The following is a 24,772-nucleotide window of genomic DNA, read 5'->3' on the forward strand; positions in this document are numbered from 1 at the left end:
TATATATCATTACATAGACACACAACCTCAGAACACACTCTGGTACCTTGGAGTCAGACCTCTCCCTCTAACCCTTTCAAAGAAGAATAAGACCCATCACAGACCCCTCACACCTAATCCTGCAAACACAGGCTGCTGCAAATAGTGGGAACCCCCTGACAGGTCCCTACACACAAGATTGTAAGAAACCTGTTTGCAGATGGACACTGAGGAAACCAGGGCATTAGGACACAAACACAACCGCAGACACCCCCAAGGGAAAGTCTTGAGAAACCTGCCACGCAGGGGGCCAGGCCTGCCTGTCAGTGCGGATTGCCCTCCTGAAATGCATGTGTGGACATGAGAGCGCACGCGCGCACGCACACACACACACACACACACACACACACACACACACACCTGCAGATGCACAAGCTGAAATTACACACCCCCTCCTCCAACACAATTTCCCTCTGCCGGGCCCTCCAAGCATCCCCCCCCAGTCCACCCAGGCCCCCCCCATAGGAGCGCCCCCAGGAGACCCCGGCCCTATGCACAGCCACACAGCTGTGGGAGGAATTCTTGGAGGCTCAAAAGCTGTTTCCCAAGGGCCCCTCTCATCCAGGAACCTTCTCAAGTGCCTCAGCGAACCCCAAACACATCCCCAGGGGCTCCTCTTCCCTCCCCACCCCTCAGACTGCCCTCTGGACGCCCCACAGGATCATTTTCCTTGTTCTATTTGGCCAGTTTGCTACCTGACCCCCTGACCCCCACCGACCTCTCAGGTGTGCGGAGCTCTGCTCACCTCCTGCCCCCCCCCATCAGATCACACTGTCCCCAGGGCCGTCCTTCCCAAACCCTAAAACCTCAGAACCAGGACCAGGCTCCTCCTCCACCTGTTCTGGAGGGAATCCCCGCCACCCCGTCCTCGGGACACCCCAGCCTCCTCCGTTTCCTCCCTCTTCCCTCTTCCTAGCGGCCAAAGAGTTCCTTGGACCTGGAGTCCCCTCAAAGGATCTGGGGAGCCCAAGTGCCCTCAGGGGAGACACTTCGTTCCCTCAAGGCACCCCACTGCGCACACTTCAGGGTCTCGGGGGCTCCCAGGCAGCGGCCGGCGCCCCGTTGCCCAGAAGTCACCTGCCCCTCAGCCCTGGGCGCCTGGTCCCTCCCCTCGGCGACGCCCGGGGCGCCACCCCGCCGCCCTCCTCCACCCTCCCTGCGCCCCTCCAGCGCCCTAAGGGCTCAGACCCTTCGGAGCTGCGGCCGCGGGACTGACCTCCGGACCCGGGTTCTGTCGGGGCCCCTGGGCAGGAGCGGGCTCAGCGCTCGTCCTTGGTGCCGGCGCAAGGCTGGCTCCGGAGATGCCCCGGGGACGCTGTGAACAAACTCGCGCGAATCAACGGGACCGAGTCGCTCAGCGACGCGCCCACCGCCCCCCCCCACACACACACACCGCCCCCAACACGAGTCAGGTGGTTGAAACCGGCTCTGACACCAGCACACGCGTCAGCGTGGTCGCTGTTAATTTCATTACGGGGGGGTGGGGGTGGGGGTCGGGGGCTCTTCCTCCTCGTTGGTTGGAGAAGCCAGTTTAGGAGGGTGTCGCGGGCCGGGTTCAAGGGTCTGGGAATTCGCGGTGCAGGTGATAAAGGGACTCAGCATTTCTAAACTTGTTCTACGAATAGAAGGAAACCCGGGCCACATACACGGAGACACGCATGCATTGAGCATGTGGGCTGGACCCAAAGGCAAGATCTCGTGTCCACTGTGTGTCCGCCACAGTGGATCAAGAGTTGCACCCCTTTTTCTAACCTTTCTCACGCTTTCACTTGTATTTACTTCAGTGTGGCATCTATTCGATTCAGTCCTTTTTCCGTCAAGGGTCTCACGGCAAATAGGTTAGGATTTGGAGGCCATCGGGGGTGTGTGACAGCTGCTCCAGGTTGCAGGAAAGCAGCCCAAACGATTCCTGAGGAACAGGTGGGACTTGTGATCATTCTGATAACCCACGAGATGGAAACCAGTCCTAAGACAGAAGCTTGTGGGACACGTTTCCCGCCTGCACTCTCTGGAACAGTAGCCCGGCGCACATGTGGCCCCTGAAACATGCCTGGAGCGGCTGAGAAACTGTGTTATGAATTTTATTTAAGATTGATCAAAGCAGCCACAGACCATTAGTGGTTACTATGCTGGCGAGCAAGAAAATGACACCTGAATTTCTTCTCAAATGCAATTCCCCCTAGGGACACCGCTGACATTTGGGGCTGGAACATTCCTCATGCAGGCAGTTGTCCTGGTCATTTGCAGGAAGTTTAAGGGATCCTTGCCCCTGACTCTGAGCAGCTCGTAGCACTGCCCAGTCGCAACAAGGAGAAATGCCCCCCAGTATTTCGGAGAAGCTCTGGGAGAGCACTGAGGGACATACATCGAAGGAGAAACGTTGGTCTACCATCACGTCACGGACAGGGCTCATTTGCCGGGCAGTGTGGATTTTCTGGTGGCAATTAAAGGATGAGCTTCAGCTTCGCCAGGCTGGCACTCTCCACTGGGAGGCTTAGGGTGGGCAGGAGGGTTGTGTGGCCACTCAGTGCCCTTGCCTCCTCAGAACTGTCCTTCCCCTGTGCTGGAGTTTCTCAGCCTCCACACTAGTGACTTGTGGGACCAGGTCCTTCTTGCAGTGGTGGGTGTCCTGTGCATCGCAGGATGCTGAGCGCTGTCCCTGGCCTCTACCCACAAGGTACCAGCAACTTCAGCCCTTCAACTATAACAACCAAAATGTGTCCAGACATTTGAAGGTGTCCCCTGGGGGACAAGTTGCCTCTATTGAGAATCACTGCCTGATCCCATACTTCTGATTCTGTAGTCAGGGAAAGATAGGGACCTTCTGCCCCACACCCCCACAGTCATGTGACCCAGGCTGGGACAATTAGGGTCTTGCATGCCCTCAACTGATGACCAGTTCAGTGGTGGGCACAGGACCCAAAATGGGCCAATCAGAATCCTCCTTTCTTCTAGGAGTTTTGCTTATCTGTGTCACCCAATGATTGCTTATTAGTTACATGGAGAAATTAAAAAAAATCAGCAAGTATTCATTGAAGAAATGGAACAAGCATCTTGGCCAAGTGGATCAAAATTTGCATCCCCAGTGATGGAAGACAGAACTCACGTGCACTGAGATGTGATGTCCTCAGGAAGACATGGTATCACGCAGGTGGTGTTCCGGAGATCATAGCCCACCTTGAACCCCATTAATGGGGAAAGGCTTTTCAAAAACTCCAATAAACCGAGAGTAGGGGCAAGGTGTGACTCTGGGCTTCACAATGATCAGTCCCACAAGAAGCAAAGGAAGGCTGAAGAGATTTTCCAGCTTAAAGAGAACGAAAGACACATTACTAAGCACGATACCCGGCCCTAGATGGGATCTCGTGTTGGAGGAGAAAGAACGGCAGACAGTATGTAGCAAACGCACAAATCTGAAATCCAGACCAAGATAAGATGAAAGTGTATATCGAGATTAAATACACCAAGGTTACCACAGCCCCACCCTTATGTAAGGGAATATTCTTTTCTAAGGCAGCACACACGGAGGAATACATATATGCCACCATGGAAATGGGGAAAAGGTAAAAATCAGTGAAAAGGAATGATCTTTGTACTATTTTTGTAAAATTTTTGATTTCCACATTATTTTCTAAGAAAATTTTTTCAGAGGCCTCCCTGGCACTGCTGCAGACAGTAATAGGAAAGATGTTCTTTAGGGCATCCAAACCCAGTGCCTCCCTGAACTCCCCCCCTTGCACCCCTGGTTGCCATGAGGGCCCCTCCAGGTTGGCATCCTGCCTATTAAGAATCCCAGAGATGGCACAGAGGCCTCAGGACTAGTTCTCATTGGCCCGCGTTCAGTTGCATGCCCAGCCACGGACCAATCACAGTGATCCTGGGCATTTCTTGCTCTGATTGGTCAGGGCACTCCTGGAGCTGGTTTGAGGATGGGATCCGAGGCATCCAACATGCGTGAAGACAGGTGGCTCCCCAAGAAAAATCAAGGGTGTTAGCAGTAGAAGGGTGAGTGGATCCAGGTGGGCAAGACCACAGCTGCCTGCCTCAGCAGGGACCACCCCCTAATTCATTCCCTCATTTATCCAGCCCACATGTACACAGCACCTGCCCTTACTGTCATCCGTTCTATGCTCCAGAGATGTGTCACTGAACAACAGAGGAGGTTCCTGCCCCGACACAGCTACTCTAGAGGGGAAGAGAGATGATAAACAGATACAAGGTAGGCTCTCAGGTAGCAATAATAACTCTGAAGAAAACTGGCAAGGCTAGAAGTTAGGAAGGGATAAAGACGTGTCCAGGGGAGGCTTCCCAGAAGAAGTGACGTTCAGCAGATGCAGGAATTATAAAAGAGAAAGAGGGGGGGAGGGGTCGCGTCCTCAAGAAAAACCACCCCCCACACGATGGAGCCACATCCCAGTGGGGGGACTAGGGGCACCCAGCCACCCAATTGTCTGCTGGGCGGAGGGGTGGTGCATGTGCCTGACCTCTCAGAACCCAGGGCCTCTGGTCAAAGGGAGGAAGCAGGCAGGCTCACCATCGGGCAGATGGGCAGCACTCGGAATGACATCCTCCCCTTCATTCTGGGGGGCTTCTTTGGCGGCTCCTCGGGGGTCGCAGAGAGCAGGGCTGAGGGAGGAAGACAGACTCATGAGATCCTCTTGCCCTCTGAGGCTTAAAACTCCCTACTAGTAACATTTTCATCACGAAACCGCTGACAAGAGCTAAGGTGTGCAGAACTTGCTATGTGCCAGGGGCGCTTTTAAGTCTTTTAAATGTATTAGCTTATCTTGTGGTTCATAATAAGAATCTGTGAAATGGCTGCTGTCATCATCCCACTTTAGAGATGAGGAAACCCAGGCTCAGAGAGGTCAGAGAGGCTGCACAGCAGTGCCTGCACCCCGAAGGAACAGACAGGGAGTGCCAGCGAGTGAAGGGGCTGGACTAAGACAACAGGGCTTCAAAAAGTAGATTCAAACAGCACGGGACACATCTACATTAAAGTCATTTAAAATTTATTTTACTAAATTCTGTTTACATGTAGGCAAATCCCATGAAATACCTGTGACACACTAAAGGGTAATTAGTTCATCTGAAATTCAAGTTTAAGTAAGCCTTCTGTATTTTACCTGCCGCTCCCGGTTGAGGGGTTGCTTAACTTCATGGGAGCTCAGCTTTCCCCTGAAAATGAGGAAAATAAATTATTAAACATGAGGATTAAATATGATTAAATACACACATGCTCCCTCAGAACACACTCTCTGGTAACTGAGAGTCAAACCTCTTTCTCTAAGTCTGTTTACGAGGCATAAGATTGCAATCACATGCAATCCTGTAAACACCAAGTGCTTCAAATAGTGGGAACACCTGACCATACACACGCACACACACACACACATGACCTTGTGTGTTTTAAGCACAGATTTTCAGAACACTGAGGAAACCAGGGTGTTCACACACAAACCCCTCTGCAGACACACTCCAAGGATGAACACCCACCATACAGCGCAGCAGGCAGACCTGCTTGTCAGTGCTGGTCACCCTGCTCACACGCAGTTGTGGACACACACACACACACACAAAACTGCAGACACACAAGCTGAAACTACACGCCATCCTCTCCAACACAGTTGCCCTCCGCCTGGCCCTCCGAGCCCACCCTCCGTCCCACCCAGGCCCCTCCCCAGAGCCTGCCCCACTCACACGCGCCCCCAGCACAGCTCCCAGCCCCCACCCGCAGCCACGCAGACGCCCAGCATCACTGGGGGCTCAGAGCAGTTTTCCCAGCGCCCTTCTCACCTGCGGCTCTTCTTGTGGGTCCTCAGTGAGCCCCCAGACACATCCCGAGGGCCTTCCTGTCCTTCCCTGTCCCTCCCCGCCTCCCAAATACCCTCCGGACTCCCCCGCCCCCGCCCCGTCATCTTCCCAAGTCCTGTGGGACCAACTCGGGAACCGGCCCCCATCGCCCCACTGACTTCTCCAGGGTCCGCAGCACCCGCATCCCTCCTGCCTCCTTCACCAAACTGCCAAGTCCCCAGAGCTGCCCCTCCCATCCCCTAAAGTCTGGGGAGCAGGACCCAGGCTCCCCTGGACCAGTCCTGGACGGAGTCCCCGCCATCCTCTACCCCAGACACCTGCGCTTCCTCTGCCCCATCCAGTCTCCCCTCCTCCCAGCGGCCAGAGAAAGCCTAGAACCCAGAATAGCCCCACTGCTCAGAAGGGTCTGAGAACCCAGGGCAGCTGCAGTAGATCCTCCGGTTCCTCATGGGCCCCACCATGCGCGGAAGATCGCGTTTCAGGGGCTCCCAGGCAGCACCTCCTGGGTCCAAAGGCCCCGAACGCGTCAGCACAGCCTGGCTGGGCACCTCCACCCTCTTGGGACACCCTCAGGGCCCCCGCTGCCCCCTCCCCGCACTGCTCGGGCCATGATAGCAGGGACCCTTCCGAATCTTCCATTCAGGACTGACCTCCGGACCCGGGTTCTGTCTGGGCCCCCGGGCACGAGCAGGCGGGCTCGCTCAGTGCCTGTCCTTGGTGTCCGCGCAGGGCTGGCGCCAGAGATGCCCCGGGAAGCCGTGGCCGAACTCGCGCGATAGAAAGTGGCTGAGTCGCTCAACGACAGGCACAAACCCACGCCACCCCACCCCACCCCCACCCACACCCCCAACACAGGTCAGGTGTGTAAAACAGCCTCTGACACCAGCACAGGCGGCAGTGTTTGGCTTTAATTTTGTTTGGAGGGGAGGGTTATTATTCAATAAAGACAGACACCTCTTCCACCAGGCACTGTCCCTGTCACTGCGGGGTTCATAGGGGGTCTCAGAATCGGTGCCCTCCCCCAGCGGCCCTCCCTCCCAGGGCATGACCTCTTGCCCAGGACTCACAAGCACACCCCTCCACGCAGGGGGACCCCTTCCAACACTCAGAGACACCACTCAGAGCCCTACTTGTTCAATTTAAGACCCACTTGTAGATCCTCACACACACACACAAATGGGCAGCAACACACCCACATGTTCAGCAACACTTGGGCATGTTCACACACACGCACGCACGAACACACACGCTCACACACGCACACAAATGTGCAGACACACAGCTTCAAATACTAGGCACGCCCAGACCCACACCCACTCAGGACACACACATCTGCAGGCTTAACTCTCAAAGGGCCCCCTCCCAGACCCCCAGGCCACCTCGGCCTGACACCCCAGGGTCCACCCCCAGCCTCACCCGGGGCCACCCCCCCAGAGGTTCCCCCTCTCAGATGCCCACTGGGGCTCCCCTCTTGGTCTCCCCTGACTCCTACTCCCAAGGGCTTACTTTAAATCTCAGACTCACTCCCTCAGCCTTGTAGGTCTGCTTGAAAAGCCTGACACCTACTATCAGATCAGACAGACATGCAGAAATCCACCCACCGAAATACATCCCTGGGAGGTGCAGCATTCCTGGACATGAGGGAATGGGTGAGTTTGAAGGCAATTTGTGAAGGCAGATGGCTACAGACGTCAGTTATACATTTGTAGATTGAATGTGCCCTCTCCTCTCTTGCCTTGTCTCACTTGAGTGTAACAACAGGTCCGAAATGAACCTTTATCATCCGCTTCTCCCCTCCCAAATCATCCCCACCTTGGGACCAGTGGCTCAAACCAGAATCCATGGAAACATCCAAGACACCTGCCTCTCCTCAGTCTTCCACATCCCACCCCGAGCTAAGCCTCAGCTTAGCCTTCTATATATGCATCCTGAAGCCACCCACTTCTGTCCCTCCTGCTGTCCCAGTCTGCTCCTGGATGCTGTTACTTCTTGCTTTGGTGACCCCATCAGCCTCTAAGTGGTCTTTACGTTTCTAACCCTTCTCCCCTGTCCGCCACAGGGATTGCTTGATCTTCCTGGTTAAATTCTGCTTCAAAAAACTACAAAAGTGACACACACTGCAAATATTTTTTTTTTTAAAGAGAAGTGTATCTTCCAATCCTGCAGATTATAACAGCCTCATGGGGATCCTTCACTGGGATTGATTCAGAAGCTGTGGCAGGGAAAAAAAAAATCTTTTTCCCCTAGGGTTGTGATGCTGGGACACCTGGTTGCTGGTTTTGCCCCATCATGGACAATGCTTCCGTCCAAGAATGGAAAACAAGGGAAACTATGCAGGGAAGACCAGGGGATGACGGAGAGGCAATGGAGTCTTACTGCAACGAGTTCTCCAGTCCAACCTCTAAAGTTAAAGAGAACATCAAGCAAAGAACCTCAGGTGCATGAGTCAATAAATGCCTTTTGTTGCTGTTGGTTTCACTTAAGCTAGTGTGACTTGGGCTCCTGTTACTTGCAAGCAAAAGGAATCTGATGAATACATACAGAAACATTCTCATTTGTACTAGAAGAAACCCCACCACCAACCCCCTCCTTCCTGTGCAGAAATATCTCACGGGCAAGAGGAAGACCCTGCCACATGTGTCCCCCCCCCCCCCCCAGAGTCCCCAGCCCTACTCCTGAGATAATTTTCAGGAGGAATTCAGACACAGAGTCAACATTGGCTCCATCTTAAAACCGCACTAGATCCTTGGAGATCTTCACCTGTGTGCTATTTACCTTCACCCCAGTCTATCTGGGGGCCACCCCAGGCTGCCCAAAGCTGCAGAAAAATGCTCTGGAGGGCATGAAATCCATCCAAGGGGACTGGGTCTGTCTCCACCCCAAGCTGCCCCTGGAGCACGTGCAAAGCCACAGGCTCAACGTGGTGGTGCTGCTTTCACCTCCTGTTGCCCAAAATCACGTGGAAATTGGGCTCCCTCTCTACTTTTGTGGAGCACCTCTTCCTAACTCTCTGAGGTGCTGTCTCCCGGGCAGCAGGCCTCAGGAAGCCCCCCCAGCTCAGTCCAGGTTTGGCAACCAGGAAGGGACCTAGAACCCACTTTCTTCCCCCTGACCTCTACGAAGATCCAGAGGCTTGGCACCAGCAGTGGCCTCTTGTGACGGTCCACCTCCCGTGTGAATCCGGACGCATTTGGGGGAGTCTATCCATGGTCTCAGATCTCCCAAATATTGGCTAGTGGTTCTGAGTTTCATTGGTGGCATGTAATAGGCACCTATCTCCCCAGGTAAAAGAAGGATGATGTCTCTCCGCTGAAAGATTTTAGGGCAGGTAGGTGGAAGGACGTCGGGGGAAAGGTGTTCCCTCAGCCGAAAGTTACTGAGGGAGCATGGTTGAAAGACAGGGATCTGTCTTAACAGGGTGATGAGGCAGGAGACTGACTTAACATATTTCCTAAATGAGGGGGCATCGGAAAGCCAGCCTCCAACGAAGACCCAGCCAGGTTCACATGCCGTATCAGAGCTTGTACCTAAAAGCACACACTTAATTGGGAATCGAAGGAATTCTCACCCCTGAAAATAGCCAAGATGGGGCTCTGTTGACATTTCAAAATTGGTTTTGCATAGCCAGACAGAGGAAACTGGCTTGGTAGAATACTCTTTCAGAATTCTAGCCCTGAAGGCACAAGTCCTTCTGGGAAGAACTTGCATTTCTCAAACCATGTTTTTGAGATATAAATGTTTTACCAGCTCTCTCAGGAATTCTTACCTTGCTCTTATCTAAACCATCTCCAGTTCTGGAGAGTGAGAGGGGAAAAGGGAAATGAGTCCTTTTTAAACCCAAGCTAGGAAATGTAACATATTGCAAATGCTAATTGTAAAGTAGTGAGTGTTACATTGCAATACCTGACACATAACTAAATTTGAAAATAAAACTATGGGATCTGCTGTTGTGTTTAACTGTATGTTTCTGTGTACGTTACATTTTCTTCTGTTCAGTAGGTTGTCCATTTTGCTGATGGTTTCGTTTGCTGTGCAAAATCTCTAAAGTTTAACAAGGTCCCATTTTTTAACTTTTGCTTTTGTCTCCTTTGCCTTAGGAAACAGATCCAAAAACATACTGCTGTGATTTATGCCAAGTAAGGCTCTACTTCTCTTCTATGAGTTTTATGCTTTAAGGTCTTACATTTAGGACTTCAATCCATTTCAAGTTTATTTTTGTATACGGTGTGATAAAATGTTTAATTTCATTCTTTCAAATGTAGCTGTCTAATTTTCGCATCACCACTTATTGAAGAAACTGGCTTTTTGCCTCTTTTGTTGTGGATTAATGGAGTATAAATGCGTGGGTTTGTCGCTGGGATCTCTATTCTCTTTCATTGATTGAGGTGTGTGTTTTTGTGCTAGTCCTATATTGCTTTGACTATTGTACCATTGTAGTGGCGTCTAATGTCAGGGACTGTGATACCTCTAGCTTTGTTCTTTTCCTCGATATTCCTTAGACAATTCAAGATATTTTGTGTTTGTGTGTGAATTTCAGGGTTGCTGTAGTGCTGTGGAAATGCCATGGGTATGCTGAGAGGGATCGCGTTGAATCTCGAGCTTGCTTTGTCCATCACGGGCATTTAGCACCATTAGTATTTCCAGTGAGGAACACGAGGTATCATCCCATATCATTGTATTCTTTTCTTTTCTTTTTTTTTTTTTTTTTTTTTTTTGTCTTTTTGCCTTTTCTTGGGCCACCCCCGCGGCATATGGAGGTTCCCAGGCTAGGGGTTGAATCAGAGCTGTAGCCGCCGGCCTACACCACAGCCACAGCAACGCGAGATCCGAGCCGCGTCTGCAACCTACACCACAGCTCACAACAACGCCGGATCCTTAACCCGCTGAGCAAGGCCAGGGATCGAACCCTCAACCTCATGGTTCCTAGTCGGATTCGCTAACCACTGAGCCATGACGGGAACTCCTGTATTATTTTTAATTTCCTTTATCAGTGTTTTGCAGTTTTCAAATTATAGTTCTTTCACTTCCTTGGTTAAGTTTATTCCTAGGTGTCTTATTCTTGTTGATGTCATTTTAAACAGGATTACTTTTTTGCTTTCTCTCTCTCTCTTTTTTATTTTATTTTATTTTATTTTTTCCTTTTTAGGGCCACACCCATGGCATATGGAGGTTCCCAGGCTAGGGGTCAAATTGGAGCTACAGCTGCCAGCCTACCCCACAGCCACCACAGCAGTGTGGGATCTGAGCCACATCTGCAACCTACACCACAGCTCACGGCAACGCCATATCCTTTACCAGGGATCAAACCTGCAACCTCATGGTTCCTAGTCGGTTTCGTTTCTGCTGTGCCAGGACAGGAACTCCAACTTTTTTGCTTTCTCTTTGTGATAGATCATTACTATTGTATAGAAAAGCAGCAGATTTCTGTATTTTCATCTGTAATCTTCAACTTCACTGAATTGGTTTTAATAATATTTTGGGGTGAAGACTTTAGGGATTTCTGTACATAGTATCATGTCATCTGCAAAAGGTGACAGCTTTAATGCTTCCCTTCCAATTTAGATGCCTATTATTTTCTTCTCTTACCTGACTGCTATGGCAGGAATTCTAAAACTATATTAAATAGCAGTGGCGAGAGGGGCATCTTTGCCTTTTCCCAAATTTACAGGAAATATTCTCACCTTTCCCTGTAGAGTATGAGTTAGCTTTGGGTTTGTCATAGATATCCTTTCTTCAGTTGAGATATGTTCCCTCTAAACCCACTTTCATCACAGATTTTATCATGAATGGATGTTGAACTTTGTCAAATGCATTTTCTGTGTATATGGAGATAATGAGATTTTTATCCTTCCTTTTGTTAATGTTGTAGAGCACACTGATTGATTTGCAGATATTAAACCGTCTTCGAATCCTTTAATTAAATCCCACTTGATCCTTGGTTACAATTCTTTTTATATATTGTCAAATTCAATTCCCTAACATTTTGTTGAGGATTTTTACACCTGCATTAATCAGAGATGTCGGCTCGTACTTTTCTTTTCTGTGGTGTCTTTGATTTGGGAGCCACTATTCATATTACTGTTTGGGATCCCCTCACACAGCCGATCAAAAATTTCCTCTGGGAGTTCCCGTCATGTGCAGTGGAAGCAAATCCAACCAGGAACCACGAGTTTGCAGGTTCAATCCCTGGCCTTGCTCAGTGAGTTAAAGATCCGGTGTTGCCATGAGCCGTGGTGTAGGTTGCAGACGTGGCTTGGATCTGGTGTTGCTGTGGCTGTGGCGTAGGCCGGTGGCTACAGCTCCGATTCAACCCCTAGCCTGGGAACCTCCATATGCCGCGGGAGCGGCCCAAGAAATAGCAACAACAACAACAAAAGACAAAAAGACAAAAAAAAAAAAAGAAAAGTGATCACATCATTGACTTAGATGTCACTGCCTGTTGACTAACAATGACCTTCTGCCAAGATGCACATGCACTGCATGGACCTCCTTCTCCAAAATCACATAGAAACTGACCTCCGCACCTGTTGTGAGCAGGTCCTCAGAGCTCTCTGAAAGGCTGCCTCCTGGGCTATACACCTCCGTCAGTCCCCAGTAAAACGGACTCAGAGCTCTCTTGTTATGCACTTTGGCAACAGTTCACCAGTCCTGTGGATCCTGTTGCTGTTAAGTGGTATTACTTGGGTAAAGATAAAGCTACAAGCACATGCCAAGTATGTATGCGCTATCCAAGGAGGTGAGTGAGTGGATGCTCTGAGGGCTGGAAGAGGCTCACACAGGTGTAAGGCCATCTGGGAACCTCCCAGGTCCCCATCTGTGAGGGAGAGACCAGGATGGTTCAGGGCACAGACTCTGGAGCCGGCCTGCCTGGGTTTGGACCTTGGCTTGGCTACTTAGGATCTGTGTGACCTGAAGTAAGTGACATGAGCTCTCTGTGCCTCTGTTCTCTCAGCTCAGAAAAATATAATAAGAACCCATCCCATGGTTGTGAGGATGAAGTGGCTCAAAAGGGGTAAAGAAATTAGTTCAGTGCCTACCACGTGGTCCCTGCTAAAGAAATGTTCGTTATTCTAATTAATCGTGTAAATATGGAGGGAATCCTACTCAATGGGAGACAGATACCAAACTGAAGAGTCAACTTATTCTCGCATGTAGTCATCACAGCCTGGTGCTTGGGGTGAGTTAACATAACAGACCAGGTCGATGGTGGACACAATATCCAGTCTCCTTTGCTGTAACAACAGAAGCTGTTAGGTGAGCACATGATTGCCCAGCTAAGGACTACACTTCCCAGCATCTCTTGCAGCTAGATGTGGTCATGTGACTGTGTTCTAGCCAATGAGGGTAGAGGAAAAGTGATGTGGGCATCTTGCAGGAGTTGCCCTTTGAAGGACTCAAGTGTGTCTTCCCCTTCCCTCCTCCCCTCCTGCCCATGACCCAGGAAGTGGACTGGATGTGGGGGTGAGCCCTCCCCAGACACATGGCACAGAGCACCAGAACCCGAGGACCCAGGTTGCCCAGCTCCACAGGATGGCAACCCCTGGGCCCTGGGGGTTTTACACACAGACCACCACCACCACCAGAGAGACATCTACTTCCGTTTATTTAAGCAGCTGTATTTGGGGGTTTACATCACAGGAGCCCAGCATGCATGGTTTGGGGGTGCCCATTCAAGAGCAGTGGGAAGTGGAGGGTCATGAGACTTAGGAAAGGCAGAAAATGCTGAGGCAGCACAGGGGACATTCCCACGCCTGGATTTCCTGGTACTCTGCAGCAGCCTTCGGAGGGGAGGCGCATCTTGTGCTAGGTTTCGGAGTTTCAGGAGAAGACTTCGGTTCAGAGTCAGAGTCATCCGTTTCCAAGTAAAAGGTGAAGCAAACACTTGGCTGGAAGGGGAGAGAACAGAGAAAAAGGAAGAGAGTCTTACTCCCCTGCGGAGCCCACGATCCCCAGGTGTGGGGGCTGAGCCTATGGAATCAGGGTCAGCCCACCTGGGGCTGAGTCCCTCCGAAGGGGCCACGTACAGCTGGGGATCCTGGGGCAGGAGACCTGGCTTCTGCCTCAGTGTACACTCCTGTATCATGAAATATCAGGAACTGCTCCCGCAGAGGGGAGCATGAGGACTGGACAGGGGGACCCAAGAAATGGAGCTGAAACAATGTTTGCCGCTTAGTGAGAGCTGAAAACCCGGGAGCTGTGACAACTTTGGTTTTGCTAGTTTCTTAAAACCATCTGCTTTCCTAAAAAATTAAATACTTCCTTCCAAGATAAAGCCTCTCCCATGGTACTGGCACTTGGTAAGCGACACGGAGCTGTCGTGGTGTCTAGGAGGACCCTTCTACCTCCCGGTTATCTGGTGCTTAGTCTTCTGCGTGAATGACGTGGCAGGTCCCCTTTAATTCTCATGAAGTGGCCTCTGTCGTTACTTCTCCATCTTCCAGACAAGGACAAGGAGGTGGGGAGCCCCACGAACATGCCCACTCATGACAATGGAGAGATGGGGTGTCAGGGAGTCAGGATTAGGAGTGAGGATGGACCCTTCCCCAGGGACGGACATCTCCCACCATTTACCTGACAAATGCTTATATTCCAGGCCCCACTGTAAGGAAGTATAAATGTGAGCTCACTTTATCCTCATGGTAATTCCCAGGAAGGGTGTTCTTACTGCTCTATTTCACAGGTGAGCAAACTGAGGCACAGAGGAAGCTAAGGTGTGCCCTTAGCTTCACTAGCCTGGCACTCACAGCTGGAGGCTTAGGGTGGACAGGAGGGTTTTGTCACTGCTCAGTGCCCTCACCACGTCAGAACCAATCTTCCCCTATTCCTGGGTTCCTCAGACTCCACGGTAGTGAGCATGTGGGACCAGATGCTTCTTGCAGTGGGGGGAGGGGGCTTGCATTGCAGGGTGTTGAATACCATGCCTGGCCTCTGCCCACAAGGTACCAGAGCATCACCTCTTCAGACGTGACAAGCAGAAATGATCCCAGATGTTGGAGGTGTCCCCTGGGAGGTAAACTACCTCTGGTTGAGAACCACTACCTGATCCTGTGCTTCTGTTCTTGTGGTTGGGAGAAGGTAAGGACCTTCTACCCCACACACTCCATGGCCACGTGACCCAGGCTGACAGATTTAGGGGTTTCCACGCCTCAGCGGATGATGGGTTCAGTCATGGGCACAAGGGCGGAAATGGGCCCATCAGAATGCTCTGTGTTTCTACATTACTTGGTTCATCTACAAATATCTCTCCATGAGTTCTCATTGATTAGTTACATGTAGAAATAACAAATCAGAAAGTATTCAGTGGAGAAATGGGACAAGCATCCTGGCCAAGTGGATCGAAATTCGTATCCCTGATGATGAGAGATGGGCCTGCTGTGTACTGGGATGTGATGTCCTGAGGAAGACATGCCATAACCAAGCTGGTGTTCCAGAGATCATTGCTTACCTGAATCTCATTAATGGGGAAAGGGCAAAAAAGAAAAAAAGAAAAACAAACAACAACAATTAAAAAAAAAAACAATAAACCACGAATATGGAGCAAGGTGTGACTCTGGACTTCAAAATTGTCAGTGCCATAAGAGGCAAAGGAAGCCTGAGGAGATTTTCCAGCTTAAAGAGAACTAAAGGCACATTACAAAGCACCACACCCGGCCCTAGAGGGGATCTTGTGTCGGAGGAAAATGAACAGCAAACAGACCATAGGTAGCAAATTCGCAAATCTGGCATGAGGGCAGTGAGGAGATGAACGTGTGTATTGGGATTAAATGCAGGAAGGTTACCACCCTCCCACACTTGTGAAAGAGAATGTCTAAGTCCATACAGACATACATAATGAGAGGAAACCTGGACAGAGAAAAGGCTTAACAATCGGTGAATGTGTTTATCTTTCTACTGTTTTTGCAAAATCAGAGACTCTTACCTTCTTTTCTAATGAGAAGATTTTTTTGAGTCCTTCCTGGCACTGCGGCAGGCACTAATGGGAAAGGCGTTCTTCCCAGAACCCGAACCCCGCGCCTCCCCGGACTCTGCCCTCCACCTCCCTGGTCCCTTCACAGCCCCTCGCGTCTCCCCTCCTGCCTGCCGGGAACCCCAGAGATGGATCAGACGCCTCATGGCCAAGGCCGAGTCACATGCTCAGCCCCGAACCAATCACAGTGAAGCCGGGGGCATTGCCTGCTCTGATTGGTCAGGTTACACCTGGAGCTGGTTTGAGGCTGGGATCAGATTCATCCCAAGTACGTGGACGCAGGTGTTTCCAGGATAGAACAAGGGTGTTAGCAGAAGGAGGAATGCACTCGGGTGGGCAAAGCCAGAGCTGCCTGCCTCGGCAGGGACCACTCTCTAATTCATTCCTTCATTTCTTCAGCCCGCGTGTATACAATGCCTACCCCTCCTTATATCTGGTCTATGCTGGAGGGATCTGTCACTGAGCAACCAAGGAGGGTCCTGCACTCACAGAACTACTCTAGTAGGGGAGACAGAAGATGGACAATAGATAGAAAATACGCTCTCAGGTAGCATTAGTAATGCAGAAGAAATTCAGCAAGGCCAGGCATTAGCCCCTGATGGATAGGAAGTGTCCAGGTGGAGGCTTCGTGGAGGAGGTGACATTGGAGCAGAGGCTGGAGTTAGGAAAGAGGAGGCAGGAAAGAGGGCAGCATCCTTGAGGAAACCATCCCCCAGAGAATGGGACCACATCCGGGGCGTGGGGCAGACAAAGGAGCAACCAGCCCGCAAAGGATCCACGCTGGGCAGAGAAGGTGGTGCCTGTGCCTGACTATTCAGAGCCCAGGGGCCTCTGGTGGAAGGGAGGTAAGAAGCAGGCTCACCAGGGGACAAACCGGCACCCGTCTGGCTGACATTCTCGCCTTCTTCCTGGAGGACTTCCTTGGGCGACGACGAACCTTAGGTTTCTCAGAAGGCAGCGCTGAGGGAAGAGGAAAGAGTCATGAGACCGTCTTGCCCTGTGAGGCTTGAGAAACTCCGCCGTAATAAAGTGTTTATCGTGAAAAATACTTGGACAAGAGCTAGTATGTGTAGAGTACTTGCCATGTTCCAGGCACTCCTTTGAGTTTTTTTGTTTGTTTGTTTGCTTGTTTGTTTTTTGTCTTTTTGCCTTTTCTAGGGCCGCTCCTGCGGCATATGGAGGTTCCCAAGTTAGGGGTCGAATCGGAGCTGTAGCCACCAGCCTATGTCACAGCCACAGCAACATGGGATCCGAGCCGCATCTGCTACCTACACCACAGCTCACAGCAACACCGGAGCCTTAACCTACGGAGCAAGGCCAGGGATCGAACCTGCAACCTCATCGTTCCTAGTCGGATTCGTTAACCACTGCGCCATGACGGGACCTCCTCTTTTGAGATTTTTAAATGTGAGCAGCTTATTTGGTTGTGCACAATGTCTCTCTGAGATGCCTACCATCATCATCCCACTTTAGAGGTGAGGAAACTGCAGCTCAGAGAGGTTAGGACACTTGCTGGAGGTTGCACAGCAGGGCCTGCAGACCAGCCTGAAATGGTGTCAGGTCCACAGGGAACAGACAGGGAATATGTGGAGACAACGGGGTCCCCTGTGCTCAACAGGAGGGACAGCTGATCTGCAGCTGATAGGGACTGCAGGGGATGCCTCTCCGGGAAATAGCCCAGTTTTCCCAAGAAGACAGATGTCTCCACTCTGAGTGAAATTTCCTCGTATTTCAAAACTGCCAACAAATCTTGACATATTCTTACAAACTCCGACACGGTTGCAGGAAATGAAATTTGGTCTCTCTAGGAAAGACCATTCAACCAAACTCTCCAAACTGCAAATGCACCACCACCACCCCCATGCAGCCATTCCCCCTTTTAAACATTCCCTGGATATACTCCCCAGAGTGCAATATGACCCAACCATAATCCTATTTCTACTTGCCTTTACTGTCATCCTCAAAGACTGGGAATAACTCCCAACACCCACCTTCGGGAACCTGGTTAAATGAATTGGGGTGTAGTATAGACAGACCAGGGAATACTAGGCAGCCAGAAAATAAACCTGGCATCTTGTGGGGAAGGGTCCCTGGAGATGGACGGTGTGCAGAGCAACTTAGGTCAAAGACCCCAAAGCCAGATGGCCAGGGTTCAAACCCCAGCATGAGCTAATTATTCACATGTGTCACCCCCTGAGCTTTCCCACCTGCAAAAGGCAGAGATTACCGTTCCCACCTCCCAGGGTTGTCATGAAGCCTGAGTGTCTGGCTGCTTGGAAAGCACTGGGACTGTGACCGGAACATAGCCAGTGCCAGATCATATCAGAATAAATGAAACAAGACGACAGGGGAAAGGAAAGCGGCATCCGTAGTACCCACAGCAATCAGACATAGACACACAGTTACAGATGCACACACATTCTTGTCTGGCTCAGTGAGCACAGAACATTCTGGAAGACCGGGCAAGAAGCTGGGAAGTAGCTCCCTCTGCTAAGGGTAAGTATTAGCCTGTATCTGTTTTTGCAGTTTTTACAGGCAGCCACAGTTGTGATGAAATACATGGAAAAACACACAACATCCATGGGCTGGTTTGGATGTTGAACCACCATATATCGGATAGAATGACTTAGTGCCCCCAGGGCCCTCCCTCCCTGGGAGGAGCCAGTGGGAGAAGCTGGGGCTGGGGCCAGGCTGCAGGGTCACCCCTTTCCTCCCCCCAGCTGAGTCCTAGAGCCCCCCTCACTCACACCCACTCCCTTTTCCACCCCATGGGTTCTCACCTCTTCTCTCCGGCGGCTTGGTCCTCACCTCCTCCGGTTCCTGGCTCCGGATGGTGCTGAGAGGCAGCATCGTGATGCCACAGGCACCCCCTGTGGGCAGGAGACCAGAGCAGGGAGTGCTTGGGCTGTGCAGCCAGATGGCCGGGGGTGACCCAGCCCTGCCCTCACATGGGGGTGGACACGGGCAGCTATGGCCCCCAAGTCCTCCGGTCCCCCCATCCAAGGGCAAGCGTCGGGTCCCTGAAGGGGCAGCTCAGCCGACCGGGTATCAGAGGGCCTCTGGTGTCTGGCATACAGCAGGCACTCAGTAAGTGCCCTCCTGGCCGGCACTGCCAGGGCCGCATGCCAGCCCTGTCCTAAGGCTCCGGGGCAGCTTGGCCACGTGGTTCAGACCAGCACCGCCCTTGCCTGGCCTGGGCCCCCTTCTGGTCCAGGAGGCTCAGTGACTGCCTCTCAGGGCTGCTGGGAAGGGGAGGGGGCTGCTCGGTGGACCCCTCCCCACAGCCCCTGGGGAGGGGCGGGCCCTGCAGGAGGTGCTTGGCAGCAGGCTCAGCTGTGGGGTCCTGGGACCCTGCCTCCTCCCCAGGTTCACCCCGGGCAGGACTTGGCCCGTGTGTGTGTTGGGGGGCGGATTGGGGGAGATTCCTGCCTGACAGTCAGTGGCTGAGAGGTCTCAGGGGTCAAGTTTGCCAAATTCAACATCATCATACAGTAAATACACAGCAAATGGAAATTTCAATTTCAGATGTACAAATAATTTTTTAGTTTAAGTATGTCCAAACACTTCATGGGACAATCTACATAAAAAAATCTTTTTTTATTTATTTGAGCAAATTGCGTTTAAGTATAGGCAGGTCGCATGAAATGTTTTGGATACACTTACACTAACAGGTAATTCACGGTTTATCTAAAATTCACATTTAAGTAAGCATCCTGTATTTTACCTGCAACCTCCAATTCAGGGGTTACTTAACTTCTTGAGCTGTCGGATTTCCCCACCATAAGAAGGAGGCAATAAATGATTAAACATGAGGATTAGATAAGATGAAGTTCAGGTCAAGGACCTAAAACATGGTCTGACACAGAGTCAGACCTTTTATATGTCGATTCTGATTTTATTATTATTGGTGGAGCATCAGGAGGCCTCGTCCCCCACCTCGTCTCCCACACCGACCTTCCCTGCTTCACTGGACCTTCCAAGCCGGCCTCTGACCCCTGAGCTCCCCCAGTGTCCCTCCCCCACCATTCCTGGCCCTGGCTCTGGGCCAGGTCTGCCAGGGAAGACAATTTTGGAAGAAGAAGATCCCCAGGTCACAGAGCTTCAGGCTCCCGAGCAGCTGAGGCAAGTTGCCTGTTTCAAGTGTGGCTGGGGAACGGGGGCTGGTCCCACAGGACCACAGACCTGCAGGGACCCTGCAGGAAGGCAGTGACCCCCTCGGAGACTCCTGCACCCTCCGATTCTCCATGTCATTCTTCCAAAACCTTTGAGACACCTTTTAGCCCACAGGCCTACTTGGAAAAAAAAAACAAAAAAAAAAAAACAAAAAACCTCAGGCCCACCAGCAAATACACACGCGCGTGGGCACACACGCAGGGCACACACACACACCTGCAGACCCACAAGCGAAAACACAGGTCATTCTCTCCAACACGATTTCTCCCTGGGGCTGACCCTGAGAGCCCACCCCGGTCTCCCCCATTCTCATCACGGAGAAGCTGCCCCTCCTAAGATGACCCCCCCCTTCCCCGTGAGGCTTCCAGGGCCTGGCCTGGCCCCAGCCAGACAAGAGCCCACAGACTCACTGGAGGCTCAAAAGCCCCCTTCCAATCTCCTTCCTGCGCAGCCTCGGCAGACCTCCAACCCCTCTGAAAGGCTCCCCACCCCAAACTGCCCTTCGAACTTCCGGCTGGACGTCTCCAAAATGACTTTCCTGTGTTCTCTTTGGCCAGTTCTGTACCTGATCCCGTGAGCCTCAACCGACCTCTCAGGTGTGAGACTCCCACTCGCCTCCCGCCTCCTCCATCAGACTCCGCAGTCCCCAGGGCTGTCCCTGCCACCCCTAAATCCTTGGGACCAAGACCCAGGCTCCTCCTCCACCTGTTCTGGAGGGAGTTCCCCTAACTCGGGCTCGGGATGCCCTAGCCTCCTCTGTCCCCGCCAGTCTTTGTTCCGCCCAGTGGCCCCAGAAATCCTCAGACCCAGAGCTGCCCCGTGGCTCAGAGCTGCAGATTCTCTTCGCCCTCGGGGGAGAGTCGCACTCTTAAGGGCCTCACCACGTGCGCAGGATGGGGGCTTGGGGGCTCCCAGACAGCAGCTCCTGCGTCCCAAGGCCCTGAACGTGCCCTCGGGGCTGACCCCGCAGCGCCATCCCAAGCTGACAGCGGGGACCCTTCAGAGCTGCAGCCGCAGGACCGACCTCCCCACCCGGATTCTGTCTGGGGCCCTGGGCAGGGGCGGGCTCCCTGCTAATCCCAGGCACCCGCGCAGGGCTGGCTCTGGAGATGCCCCCCGGGCCGCTGTGGACAAACTCAGGAATGAACGGCACTGCATCCCCCAGCAACACGCACAATCCCACCCTCCCCACTCTCAACACAAATCAGGTGTTAAAACAACCTCTGATACCAGCTCAGGCATCAGCGTGTTGGCTGCCATCTCATGATGGGGGAGGGAAGGGGGCCTCTTCCTCCAGGAAGGCCCCCAGCCTCCCCTCACCACTGGCCCCCATCACTCAGGGGTTCCTGCGGGGCTCAGAATCCGTCCCCTCTCCCAGCAGCCCTCCCCCACTGTCCAGGCTGGGCCTCCCAGGGAAAGGCACCGGAGATCATGCTGCAGAGACACAGGAGCCTGGGGACCCCTCAGGGGCGGGTGGGGGACAGGTGGGTCCTACACAATCGTCACACACACAATGACGCCCCCTCCCGCCACTGACCTCCTGCCCAGGACTCACAAGCACACCCCTCCACGCAGGGGGACCCCTTCCAACACTCAGAGACACCCCTCTGGCTTCAGAGTCCCACTTGTTCAAATTAAGACCCACTTGTAGATCCTCACACACACACACAAATGGGCAGCAACACACCCACATGTTCAGCAACACTCGGGCATGTTCACACACACGCACGCACGAACACACACGCTCACACACGCACACAAATGTGCAGACACACAGCTTCAAATACTAGGCACGCCCAGACCCACACCCACTCAGCACACACACATCTGCAGGCTTAAATCTCAAAGGGCCCCCTCCCAGACCCCCAGGCCACCTCGGCCTGACACCCCAGGGTCCACCCCCAGCCTCACCCGGGGCCACCCCCCCAGAGGTTCCCCCTCTCAGATGCCCACTGGGGCTCCCCTCTTGGTCTCCCCTGACTCCTACTCCCAAGGGCTTACTTTAAATCTCAGACTCACTCCCTCAGCCTTGTAGGTCTGCTTGAAAAGCCTGACACCTACTATCAGATCAGACAGACAGACAGACATGCAGAAATTCACCTACAAGCTCGGCAACACCCAGGCATGCACACACACGCGCACACACGCACACGCACACGCACACACACACATGCACACACACACACTGCAGTCACAGACACTCCTGGAAAATCAGAGACACCCCCCCCCCTCAGCTTGAGGGCCTTTTGGAAACAAGACCAACTCACGGATACACACACATAAACCTGCAGATTCAGATTCACAGAGCTTGAAACAGCAGACAACCCCGGCAGACACACACAGACACACACACACACACGCACACAGTAACTTGTAGAAACATATTTTCAAATGAACATTTTGGGCAGCAGGGCATAAAGACACGCAAACATCTGCAGAGACGTTCTGAAACGGAAAATCATCCTCCAGACCCCGATCCCCTCCGGCTGGCCCTCCAAGCCCACCCTCCGTCCCCCCCAGCCCCTCCCCCAGCGCCTGCCCCTCCAAGATGCGGGTCCCCCACATGCTCCCAGCCCCCACTCGCAGCCAGGCACCGGCGCGAAAAATCACTGGAGGCTCGGAAACCCTTCTCCAAGCGCCCGGCTCGCGAGCCTCCGCCAGCACCCCCAAAAGCCCCCGGAGGGGCTCCGCGACCCTCCCCGTCCCCCAGACTGCCTCCGGACGCCCCCCAAAATCAGGAGCCTCGGTGCTCCTCGGCCACTTCAGGGACCGGCCCCCATCCCCAACTGACTTCTCCGGTGTCCCGAAGCACCCCTTCCCTCCTGCCCCTCCATCAAACTACACAATCCCCAGGTCTGCCTCTCCTACCTCCTAAAATCTCGGGACCAGGACCCTGCTCCTCTTCCACCTGCCCTGGAAGCAGACCCAGCCATCCCCGAACCCGGATAGCCCAGTCCTCCTCGGTCCCCGCCAGCCTGCTCTCCTCCCAGTGGCCCGAGCGATCCTCGGACCCGATTCGCCCCGCAGCTCAGGAGGGTCTGAGGACTCTGGCCGCCCTCAGGGGAGACGCGAGCTGCTCAAGGGGCTCAGGCGCGCGCGCACCCCTGGGTCTCCGGGGCTCTCCGGCAGCCGCTCCCGCGCCCCATCGCCCAGGACGCACCCGCACAGCCGGGCTCGCGCCGCCGCCCTCCCCGCGGCGACCCCGCCGCGCGTCCCGCCGCCCCCCGCCCCGCACTGCGCACTCGCCCTGATGGCGCAGCCCCTTCGGAGCGGCGGCCGCGAGGCGCACCTCCCGACCCGGGCGCCGGCTCGGCGCGGCGCTCCGGGCCGGGCCGGGCCGGGGGGCGGGCGGAGGGCTTCTCTCCCGCGAGTCTCGCGGGGGTCCTGACCGTGAGCCGGGACCCCCGCAGGGCCGGAAGCCGAGCCAGGAGCCGCCCGCGGGCGCGGCCCCTCCCCTGCCCGCGGGGAAACTCGGGTTGAAAGATGCCGACAGTGCCCTCGAGTCTGAAAAGTTGGGCTGCTGGTTCCGATGTGACTGCCAGGAGGGTATGCGGATTGGGAGTCCTGGTCCTGGCCTTCCTCCCTGACCCCAGCCACCCTGCACCCCTGTCCCTGTCGCGGGGCTTGCCAGGGGGGCCTCGGGGAGCCATCCCCCCCCTCCACCTGCGCCTCCTGCCCTGGACCAGGTCTTCCAGGAGAAGGGAAGCATGGGTTGCCTGGGGAGAGCAGCAGGTCATACTTCTGCGCAGCAGAGGCCGAAGGGCCTGGTTGCCCCGGATCACGGTGGGGGGTCCTGAGGGCTGGGGGCGGGGGGCTGGGCCCCACAGAACCTTCCGACGCACGGCGACTCCAGGCGCATGGCGCTCCCTCTCCCAGACGGCCTCACACTCACTGCCAATTCACCAAGGCTTACATCCAACCCCCAGCCCCTTCCCCTCAACCTTCTGGGCCTATTTGGAATAGTGGAGACCCTCTTGGCAACCGGCACCCAGTTGCAGAAACACGCGCTCGCCTGACACTCTGTGTTAAGGGCGGTCCCTACCCTGACCCCTCACTGGCCAGACCTTCATCAAACCGACTCCCAGAGACAGGAGGTGGGAAATGGGTCATTAGTGCAGGTAGAAAGACCCCTGCAGAAATTCCGAGTTTAATACCCTCAAGAAAGGGCAAACCGAGGCAGGAGAGCAGTGGTCTCTGCAAGACTGCTGGAACCACCAGCAGAATAAATAAGACGTGGGCAAGAGTCTGACTTCCTTTCTTCCAGCCCCACCAAGTTCCCACCAAGTTCCCACCTCAGAGTAATCCCTGCTAGCGTTCAGTGATTTCTTACATATTTATTTGTTGAAAATTTCTCATCTGCGCCTTCAGAGATAGAGGTTTATTTATTCATTTGCATGCTCAATCATATTTTAATGTATGTTTAATTACACATGCACATGCATGTGTATATAAATAAATATATTTTATCTGCCACTAGCCATCTGTTTTTTTTTAACACAAATGGTATCTTATGATATGCACCCTTGCTTCTGTTCTCTTTTTTTAAACTAATGAAATCTTGCTGTATCAGTATATACAGAACTGCCTCATTCTTTTTTTTTTTTTTGGCCACGCCCTTGGCGTGTGGAAGTTCCTGGGCCAGGGATCAAACCCAAGCCACAGCAGTAACAACTGCTGGATCCTTAAACTAGTGAGCCACCAGGGAAATCCCTGCCTCTTTCTTTTCAACAGTGGTAGACTATTCGCCTGCATGATGACTTGGCCATAAGGTGTTTAACC

The 24,772-nt window shown here is 53.2% G+C and overlaps 1 protein-coding gene across 3 annotated transcripts; it reads right to left on the bottom strand.

The window, feature by feature from the left end:
• Positions 13,438 to 23,162, bottom strand: LOC100522080. 3 transcript variants are annotated; one of them, XM_003127485.4, is made up of 4 exons: positions 22,862 to 23,162; positions 18,601 to 18,690; positions 16,683 to 16,780; positions 13,438 to 13,739 (listed from the first exon to the last, which is right to left on the bottom strand). In XM_003127485.4, exons 2-4 carry the CDS (start codon positions 18,668 to 18,670, stop codon positions 13,557 to 13,559), a joined length of 351 nt encoding a protein of 116 aa, XP_003127533.1. In that variant the 5' UTR covers positions 18,671 to 18,690; positions 22,862 to 23,162; the 3' UTR covers positions 13,438 to 13,556. The 3 variants fall into 3 exon arrangements, 2 of the variants coding, with proteins under 2 accessions (XP_003127533.1, XP_013850809.1); XM_013995355.2 differs by lacking the exon at positions 22,862 to 23,162 and adding an exon at positions 20,003 to 20,272; XR_002344834.1 differs by lacking the exons at positions 16,683 to 16,780; positions 18,601 to 18,690; positions 22,862 to 23,162 and adding an exon at positions 15,773 to 15,993.

The sequence above is a fragment of the Sus scrofa genome, chromosome 6, assembly GCF_000003025.6.
Source record: "Sus scrofa isolate TJ Tabasco breed Duroc chromosome 6, Sscrofa11.1, whole genome shotgun sequence".
Lineage (NCBI taxonomy): Eukaryota > Metazoa > Chordata > Mammalia > Artiodactyla > Suidae > Sus > Sus scrofa.

Excerpts from the sequence above, each read along its gene's own strand:
- LOC100522080 (XM_013995355.2), bottom strand. The coding sequence starts at position 20,066 with ATGGAGAATCGGAGGGTGCAGGAGTCTCCGAGGGGGTCACTGCCTTCC. Across the intron at positions 18,691-20,002 it reads TTCCTGCAGGGTCCCTGCAG|GGGGTGCCTGTGGCATCACG; the intron begins GTCTGTGGTCCT and ends TCCTGCCCACAG. Across the intron at positions 16,781-18,600 it reads CAAGCCGCCGGAGAGAAGAG|CGCTGCCTTCTGAGAAACCT; the intron begins GTGAGAACCCAT and ends CTCTTCCCTCAG.